At 32.3% G+C, this 10,515-nt stretch overlaps 1 protein-coding gene across 1 annotated transcript; it reads left to right on the top strand.

The window, feature by feature from the left end:
• The first annotated feature begins 2,717 nt into the window (after positions 1 to 2,717).
• Positions 2,718 to 10,177, top strand: PHO1 (phosphate 1). Its single transcript, XM_078963389.1, has 15 exons — positions 2,718 to 3,163; positions 3,881 to 3,985; positions 4,077 to 4,317; positions 4,642 to 4,987; positions 5,682 to 5,730; positions 5,869 to 5,940; positions 7,277 to 7,406; positions 7,526 to 7,646; positions 8,193 to 8,442; positions 8,528 to 8,632; positions 8,729 to 8,773; positions 8,875 to 9,027; positions 9,137 to 9,415; positions 9,510 to 9,646; positions 9,747 to 10,177. The coding sequence occupies exons 1-15, from the start codon at positions 2,927 to 2,929 to the stop codon at positions 9,835 to 9,837; spliced, it is 2,361 nt and encodes a 786-aa protein (XP_078819515.1). The 5' UTR covers positions 2,718 to 2,926; the 3' UTR covers positions 9,838 to 10,177.
• The last annotated feature ends 338 nt before the right edge of the window (positions 10,178 to 10,515 follow it).

Below are 10,515 nucleotides of genomic sequence, written 5' to 3'. Positions count from 1 at the left end.
TTGTCAGTGAAAAGAGAGATGAGGGAAGTGTTATAGTATTTTTCGACTAGAGTATGGAATTGAGGGAAATAAAATGAACACATCGGATTTTCGTTTCATGGGGTATAGCCAGATATACCGAGAATAGTAATCAATAAAGGTGACATAGTATTTGTAATCATCATTTGAGGTTTGGACCGGGCCCCATACATCCGAGTATACTAATTGCAATGGTTTTGTGGCTGTAAAGGAGTTAGAACCAAATGGTAACTTATGGCTTTTATTAATAGAACATGACTCACAATGAAAAGAAACAGGCGAATTTTTATTACAGGAGAGACATAAACGACTTGACAGAAATTTAAAAATCTTGATGGAAGGGTGACCAAGCTTGTGATGCCAAGAGTTGGTGGTGCACTTGGAGGAGACAGTGGAGTTGATGCTTGGAAGATTACGAAGAGAGCAAATGGCTGCATAGTAGACATCATTGATGTTCACTCCCTACATGAGGATGGTGCCCGTGCGTAAGTCCTTGATAAGGAAAAAAGAAGGGAAAAATTCAACAGAAACTTTGTTAGATTTGCAGAGTTTGGCTACAGATATGAGATTATTATGCAACTGAGGTACATAGAGAACATTATGCAAGTTCAGAGGGCGGTAAGAGGTAGGAAGAATAGAATGACCAGTGTGAGATATGGATAGTCCTTTACCATTTCCTAGCACGATCTCATCAGGGCCTCCATATTCTGATAGGGTATGGAAGGAACCAGGATTTGATGCAACATGATGAGAGGCTCCGGTATCAAGCATCCAAGGTGGCACGGTTGATGTAGAGACAGCAGTTGTAGTGTTCACCGTGCGACTAGGAGAAGACATAGATATGCTGATGTTGTTTTCTCTTAGGAACCGAGAGAGCTTCCTGCAATCCTTGGTTTCATGCCCTGGTATACTACAAAATTGACAAAAACTGTTATTTCTGTTACCTCTCTGGTAGTTGTTATTACCTCCATAGTTAGAACCATGGGAGCGGAAATTCCTGTTGCCAGTGGTGTTATTATTGTTGGTGAATCGTGGCTGATTGCGATTTTCCTGGTTTGGTTTTAATGGGTAGCGATTTGAGTATTTCTGGGTGTTATTGACAGTGGCAATAATTGGTGTAGGCTGAGTTGCTTTGAGTGATCGCTCATGATCAAGAAGCTTATCGAAAAAGTCAGGGAACGTGATAGGAGTGTCACGAATTTTTAAAGCAGATGCAATGTGAGTGTAGTCATCTCCTAGTTGTCCTAGTACGTGGACTACTAGGTCTTCTTCATCAACAGGGCTTTGAGCTAGAGCTAGATCATCAGCAATGTTCTTCATGTCATGGAGAAACTCACTGATAGAGCGTGTACCTTTGGGATTGTTGGCTAATCTTTATTTTAAGGAGATGATACGAGACCTGGAGACACTTGCATAGCTACCTGTCAGATGCTGAAAAGCTTCATAAGCTGTGTTGGCTGAGGAGACAATCGGTTGGATTGTTTCAGCACAGCTTCCTAATAGGGCACCGAGAATAATTTGGTCCTGACGATACCGGCTCATGTATGCTGGGTTTGGTTTAGATGTGCTGTCGGCGGCTAGGGTTTTGGCCGGAACTTCTGTGGATCCATCAACGTACCCTTCGAGCCCTAGTCCAGTGAGAGTTGCTACTACTTGCTTCCTCCAAACTGGAAAGTTGTTGGCTGTAAGTTTTATTGGAAAGTGCGTATGGGTTGTGACTTCGATGATGCTGGACATGTTGATTGTGTGTGACCAAGAATTGAAGATGAATTGGATCAAGTGGGTGTGAAGAACTCATAGGAGCTATTGGAGCTCTGATACCATGAAGAGATAATAAAAGAATATGATCGAATGACCTGATTTGTATTCCACTGTTAACACACTATATATAGTCTCAATTACAACAGATTACAAGCTATTCTACAGGAGATATTTTTGGATCTATTGACTTATACAATTGAATAAGTAAATACATTAGAAACGTGAGTATATTGTGATGGGCTATGATGATGCATTGGGCTGCTGTGCATCTGATGCATTAGGCTGCTGTGGATCTATATCCTTGATAAAATCATCGAGCTTTTTGCTATTTTTTTTTTATACTGTATAATTTTTTAATGCGTTTAAGGAACATAATTGCTTTTAAGCCTTCTATTTTAGTTTCCTTTTTATTAATTTCTTGTGCTTGTAGTGGTGTTAGTTCATGTCCATGATTTAAATAATTTTATGAGAATAAGCATACAAGTAATTATATAGAAAAGTTATTAAAAAAAATAACCATGTAACCTTTAGCTCAAAAAATGACTATTTAAGGTAGATTAATGTAGTAGAAGAAATGCGTTATTAATTTATAATTTAACTGCACTAACACCAAGCATTTATATCATATGTGGCAATGATTAAATATTATTTTGAATTTTTTTATTATAATCAATAGAAGATGCAAATTAAGTTAATAACTTCGGTTGTGTTTGCTATCAATAGAAGGTTAAAAAGTTTTGATGTGAAAGTTTTTAACAAGCAAATCTTGAAGTCGCCTAATCTCCATTCTAGAATCAACGAAAGAAATTCATATAATAATAACCAAAAGGATGATAATGGAACACAAGAAAAATAAGGTGGTGGAAATGAAATTGAAAGTGGAATCTGCCTTCTCCTTTAATTAACATGAATCAAGAAGTAAATCAAAGAAGAGAGAGAAGATATATAGAAGCCTTTCAAATCTTTGCTTGTTAAACCTTCTGTCTTCTACCTACATCTTTGTCTGTTCTATATATCTATTTAAGCACCCATCCAGCCACTCATCCCCCATTGAGCAACTCTCTCTCTCTCTCTCTCTCTCTCTCTCTCTCTCTCTCTCTCTCTCTCTCCTGATCACCAGAGGGAGATTGTGGTACGGAAAGAATTAATGGTGAAGTTCTCTAAAGAGCTAGAAGCTCAACTCATTCCTGAATGGAAAGATGCCTTTGTGAATTATTGGCAACTCAAGAAACATGTTAAGAAGGTTAAACTATCAAGGATATCGAAGCTTTCACAAACGACTTGTAGTCAAGATTATGGCTTATCAATATTCGACCCTGTTCGCTCTTTCTTTCGTCATCTTACATCTAATGCCACCAATCAACAACCTGATCAGATTCTTCAGGTATTTTAATTACGATTTACAAGAAAATGTAATAGCCATTGGAAGATGCTGATCAGCTTTTGCTAATTAATTATGATTTGAAATTAATGTTAAAATTGAAAAAAACATGTGTGAATCTACTTTAGTGCTTGACATCTACTGTTGAAGTTCCAAAAGAAAATACTTTTGGTGCATGTCATCATCATGGCTTTCGTGTCATCATTCACGATTACCATCGAATGAAATGTTTTTGCATTAATCGGCTGTGGATTTCGTTACGTTACGCATTCAGTTTAATCATTTTCCATTATGTCATACATATAGATATGATTAACCAACTTTTTTCAAGGATATCTTTTGAAAACATAATTACTTTTTTCGTTTACCCATTATTTTCATCCACTTTTTTCACTTGAAGTCTATGTGTTTATTTTCAATTATAACATCAGTTATTGAAACACACACAAACACACACACACCTGTTAAAGTTGTGGTGCTTGTAGTAAATACTAAAAGGAAGCGGTGAGTTGCGTCATCAAAGTCTTGATTTTCATGAAATTGAGTATTTTTGGTGACTAAAAGGCAATAGATCGAAACGGCTGTCATGCATTATATGACGTGTTTCCTGAAATATATCTATATGAATTATACGACATGTTTCCTGAAATAACAAGGAAATGATAGTTATCATTCCCATAAGCCTATAACTACATGTTCCACGTGTCATGCATGGTATAGGTGAAAAACACGCTTTCCGAACAAGGTGACGAAATGTCAGAAAAAGATGAAGACGAAGATGATGAAACTGAACTCGTTGAACATTTGAACTCTGAGGAAGACGAGGTAATTCACCAAATAGATTAAGTAAACTTAATTAATTTATAACATTTCTAAATAAATAAAAAATAGTATTTATTATCATTCAATCATGTAGGTGAAGGTGTTCTTTGAGAAACTGGATGAGGAATTGGAAAAGGTGAACCAGTTTTATACCAACAAAGAGAGCGAATTCCTAGAGAGAGGAGAAATGTTGAATAAACAGCTTCAAATCTTGTTGGACCTCCAGCAAGTTCTTGGTTCCCGGAGAAAATCTTCCGGCCGGTTTAAATTCGCACGATCCCCAAGCTCCACCGGACTCCTCAGCTCCTACTCGTCTGGCCCCACCTCCGACTCCGGTAACCAAACTCATACCACAAATTTTCATATTCTTCAAGTTCCTTAATTAGTGGCTTTTTTTTAATATCCATGAAGTTAAAAGAATACTCCATCCTACACATGATCACAACTTTTATAATTAGCTAATAAATTAATCTCCCTAACTAAAGTGAAATAATTAGTGGTCTGCGCACTTTATAGTACTGCTTACTAAGGAACGAATCATATCTCAAAATGTAAATTCAAGATTTAAACACTTACGATATGTTTCTTATGTATGAATCTGTGGTGTTATATTATATCTTTTAGTATCGGATCAAAATGAATTGAAATTTGTCATGCAGAAACACCCACTGAGTTTTCAGAAAGCCATGGAGAGGGGACACAGACAAATGATGTGATTTCCGCTCTAGAAAAAAATGGTATCAATCTACTTGGTGCAGCAGCTAGAGGAAAAACTAAAAAGGGAAAGCCTAAAATGGCCATGCGAATTGATATTCCGGCAACTACGCCTACAAGAACCATAACAGCAGTTACATCGATGCTTTGGGAAGATCTAGTAAACAATCCTAAGAAAGAAGGTGGACCAAGTGATTATATCAATCGCAAGAAGATTCAATGCGCGGAAAAAATGATTAGAGGAGCTTTTGTGGAACTTTATAGAGGCCTTGGTCTATTAAAAACGTATAGGTATGTATCCGATAAATACATCTATAATATTAGTGTACCTTGAATATGTTTATCATGATACTAGACATAGAAAAAGATTAATATATTGTGGACATATCCCATTAAAAAGTTATAATTTTTGACTAATTAATAGCAAAAACTATGATTTCACCTCACTCTAGTGATTCTCCATTAAGATTATGTTTGGCGTGTCACACCAAGCTGATAAGTTAGTTTATTTTTCGAGTTTTTTTAAAGTGACATGTTTAGCAAGCCAAAGTAACTTAAAAGATAGTTATAAGCTAGTTTTTTTAAAAACTATTTAGACAAGCTTTTATAAGTTTTTTAAAAATATTTCAAATATACCCCTTAATTAATTATAAAGAAACATTATATTTGTCAGTTAACTTTTCAGTTAGTTTTACCAAACGTCTGTTAGCTTTTTTACTACTAACTAACTTTTTATTTAATACCTAACTTTTCATCTATCAGCTAGTTTTTCAGCTCGCAGCTAATTTTTCAGCTTATACGTCAAACATAATCTAATATTGTGCATCTTTTTTTTTCCTTTCTAATTTACAAAATTAACTACTTACATATATTCATCATAGTTAAGTTAATAAACTCTGGTTTTTTACGTTTAAACTTTAAATGGTTTACATTTTTATTTATTAGAGGACTGTTGATTTTCTGATCAAATGAATATTTTTGGCAGCTCTCTAAATATGGTGGCATTTGTAAAAATACTGAAGAAATTTGACAAGGTAAGCGGCAAAGCTTCATGTTGGTAACTCGTATATATATGTTCTCAAGTATATAAACAGTAAACTTCATGGGAAGAAATAAACTTTGTGACATAATAATTTTGATTCAATTTTGACTCCAACTATTTTTTTTAACAGGTTTCTAATCAACAGTCTTCAGCAACTTATTTAAAAGCTGTCAAAAGATCTTATTTCGTTAGTTCCGATAAGGTAAATCTAGTAAAACCAATATAGATTCTTTAATCTGTTAGTTTTAATTTAATAATAGATTGCTTGTTACAATAACTCTTTTTTTAGTTTAATTACAAAATAAATAATAACTCTTTAGCAATCTTTTATAACTATTTAATTTACGTAACAGTAATGTATCAAGCTTTTATACGCTTAAGAAAGATGTCCATATGTTGATGCAATCCGCTTATACAAAATTTTCTTTTGAATGGCCCGAAAATATTCAATGGGCTAGCGAGAATGTAGCAAAAATAAAACAGTCATAGCTCCACAATAACTATTAAAAAATTTTGTTATAAGAAAATTTATAATAAGGATTTTTTCTAAGTTTTTTTATTTTGAAAAAGCATTCTCTCAAGTGTTGGAGTTGCTTTTGGAAAATCTTGATGATAGCATTTTGGTGATTATGGTCGGTCTACAAAAGCATTATTAAATAAACCAATTTGTACAAAAACAATATAATTGTACAAGTTAATATGAATGGGTCCTATAAATAAGTTATGTAAAAAAAATCTCTTATTATGGAAGTTATTAGGGAGGTATGTTAACTTTTTAAAGTTGTCGATGAGGTGATAAAAAACTATGTGAAAAAACTCCAATATTTTAGTTGCTCTTAGAGAATTGGACAAAACTTTTTCTAACTTTATTTGCTAAAGAAAAGACGTGGTCGAATTTACATTAGAATATGATAACTAAAAGTAAAAAGATAAACACTGATCCATCTAAGTATCTGATCATGTATAAAGTTCATTAATCCTTACATGTATAAATGAGTTGAAATTCTTTATTCACCATTTTGCTTTTCCGATTAATGTACCACTCATGCGTTGCTTGTTTTTCTTCTTAATTCAAAAGGTTCTTGTCATGTTTACTGTTTAAGAAAAACTTTTTATACTTGTGGACAAATACATTCATAATAAGCAATCTATATGTTTTCAATCATTGGTGTTGTTTTTTTAAACTAGTTTGTATTGTTAAAGCATCCACAAATAGTTTAATAAAATAGTTAAATGAGATAGAATGTTTAATTACTTGACATTTAATGAATTACACTTAATCATAGTAGGATTTTATGCTGACCTTAAATATTATTGTGGATTTCATTAGTCATTGAACTATTCAATGAAAAAAAATGCAATATTTGTAAGTTTAAAATAAATGTGTCGATAATTAATCATTTATATATTTCAATACATTCTAATGAAAAAATCATAAGACTTATAAGAAAAAAATGATAATGTGACAATATGTTGATCATTATTGATTTCAAAGCCTTATGGATATACCGTTTATAATGAAGAATTACAAATTTTAGGTGGTAAAATTAACAGATGAGGTGGAAGCTTCTTTCACTAAGCACTTTGCCAAGGATGATAGGAAAAAGGCCATGAAATTTTTGAAGCCCCGCCAACAAAAAAGCTCTCACATGGTCACTTTCTTTGTTGGTAATATACCGTTTATCGACTATCTTCGTCATAATAATTAGAAAATAAAAAAAAAAAAATTAATATGACAACATCAAGCAACAAAACCATATAATAGTTTTTTTTTTTTTTTTCAACAGGACTCTTCACGGGTAGTTTTGTAACATTATTCTCTGTATATGCAATATTGGCACATATTAGTGGCATGTTCTCCCGTGGTACAGAAACCGACTATGTTGAAACTATATATCCCGTTTTCAGGTATTTAATGTATAAACTTTATATATATATATATATATATATATATATATATATATATATATATATATATATATATATATATATATATATATATATATATATATATATATATATATGGGACAGTTCAAATAAAAACAGTAAATACTGTGAGAACGTAAAAACACTTTTTTAGGTTATTATTCTGCAATGAATTTTATATCGAAAACTTTATGTCATTATTCAACAAAGAATAAATGAATAGTCAAAGGTTAAAATTAAAATTCGAATTTACTATTAAAATGCACATACATAAGTTTATAATAACACAAACATAGTGTTTTTACGTTCTCATACTATTTACTGTTTTTATTTGAACTTGCTTATATATATATATATATATATATATATATATATATATATATATATATATATATATATATATATATATATATATATATATATACACACACACGCACACATACACGCACACATATATACCAGATAAGTATATTTAAAAAATCAATTTTTTCATGTAATCTTGTTTGCCTTGGTTACATATAAATGCAGCATGTTTGCATTGTTGAGCTTGCATTTGTTTATGTATGGGTGTAACCTTTTCTCCTGGAAAGCTACAAGGATTAATTATAACTTCATATTCGAATTCCAAGCTGGTACAACACTCAAGTATAAAGATGCATTTCTTATATGCACATGTATGATGACAACTGTGGTTTCTGCCATGGTATTACATCTTATTTTGATTTCAAATGGATTTTCTCCTACCCAGATTGATGCCATTCCAGGCATTCTTTTCTTGGTAATATTATTACCTTGACTAGTTACATCAGTTAAATTTTTTGAAAGATTTTAATGCTTATTCATAACTTTGATTTGATATTTAGATTTTCATTGGGTTGCTTGTATGTCCATTGAACATCTTTTATCTTCCAACTCGCTATTGCTTCCTTAGAGTCATTCGCAACATAATATGCTCTCCTTTGTACAAGGTACTACTAGGTTACCCAAATCATTACCTAAAATATGGAAAAAAAAAAAATCTTTATAACACTAGGTAATGATTTTGATTTTTATGGAAAACATAGGTTCTAATGATGGATTTTTTCATGGCAGATCAACTTACTAGTCAGGTAATTTTTCTATGAAGGTTCCTATATATGTTCTAGCATCATTAACTTACCTTGTCTAGTGATAAAGTCGGTATACGTATTTTTTTTTTTTTGTGTTGCAGATCCCTTTATTGAGGCACATGGAATCAACAGCATGTTACTTCCTTGCAGGAAGTTTTAAAACACATCATTACCATACTTGTAAATCAGGGAAGTTATATCGAGAGCTTGCTTATGTAATCTCTTTTGCTCCATACTACTGGCGTGCTATGCAGGTATATACATATGTATTACATCTTTAATAAATGCCTAAATATTTTGATTGTCACTTTATAATACCTCTAACAAGGATAACGTTTTATGTATGAAATTATATATATACAGTGTGCGAGGAGATGGTTTGATGAGTGTGATGTTAACCACTTGGCTAACTTAGGTAAGTATGTGTCAGCCATGGTAGCAGCTGGAGCACGGTTAACTTATGCAAGACAAGAAACACAATTGTGGTTGATAATTGTTTTGGTGACTTCCTTGTTTGCCACTGTATACCAACTATATTGGGACTTTGTGAAGGATTGGGGACTTCTTGATTCCAAGTCAAAAAACCTATGGCTTAGAGATGAACTTGTTCTTAAGAATAAAGGGTTCTACTACATAGCCATTGTGAGTTTTATATCATTAAGTTTCATGAGTTTTTAAAATTTTACGTTTCGACAATTGCATAATGTGAAATACTAAAATCCCCATTTATGTGTAGGCCTTGAATTTTGTTCTAAGGGTTGCTTGGTTGGAAACAGTGCTACAATTCAAAGTTGGATTGTTTGAATCACGCTTGCTTGAGTTTTCTCTTGCTTCTTTAGAAGTGATTCGTCGTGGGCATTGGAATTACTATAGGTAATAACATATGCAATTTATATATCATTAGTACTATCTTTTAATTAATGTATAAATGGTTGAAAAGTATCATGTATTTATCCTTTGTAATTTGATATAGGTTGGAAAATGAGCACTTGAATAATGTTGGCAAGTTTAGAGCAGTGAAAAATGTTCCTTTACCATTTCGTGAGACAGATTCTGATGGTTGAGAACATTGGTTTATGTCCATGTACAACTTCTCCTGTCAAGTGTACCTAAAGGGCAAAACTAGATATGGTGGGGGTATCAAATTGTGTTCTATAGTGTCATGGATGGAGTGGTTGGGACAATGTGAATCAGAGTCATCAAAAATCATATCGAAGTAACTAAGGTAGCATGTCGTAAGGCTATCAATATGATAAGATGAAGCATCAAGCAAGAAAAACTTTTTTAACCGCTCTATTGTATCAATCATTATAATTTCACCTTTGACTGATCTTCATTTTTCAAGAAATTTAATCTCCTTTGTGAATGAATAAAACTTACAAGATATTCTCCCATTGCATTCAATTAATTAGTCTTCATAACTGCTAATGGATTTATGTTCATGTTCATTAGAAAAATATTGATAGATTTACAACCTTTATGACTATCATAGATAATTTGGCTGTAAATATGTATATAACATTGTTGGAAATAATGGTCAAAGTCACAACAGTTTGTAATATTATTATTAATGTTAGAAGGATATAAGCAATATTGACTAGAGAATGATGATACGAATCTAGTTTGTTAATTAATTAAGTGTTTAACAATAAAATGAAACTAGTAGACTTAAAGGGGTTTAAGCTTCAGATTATGAAAATAAGAGAATTACCAAACTTAAGGATAATTACTTAATAACTAAG

Source organism: Lactuca saligna, chromosome 7 (assembly GCF_052625555.1).
Source record: "Lactuca saligna cultivar CGN05327 chromosome 7, ASM5262555v1, whole genome shotgun sequence".
NCBI lineage: Eukaryota > Viridiplantae > Streptophyta > Magnoliopsida > Asterales > Asteraceae > Lactuca > Lactuca saligna.
This window is presented reverse-complemented; position numbering and strand designations above follow the sequence as displayed.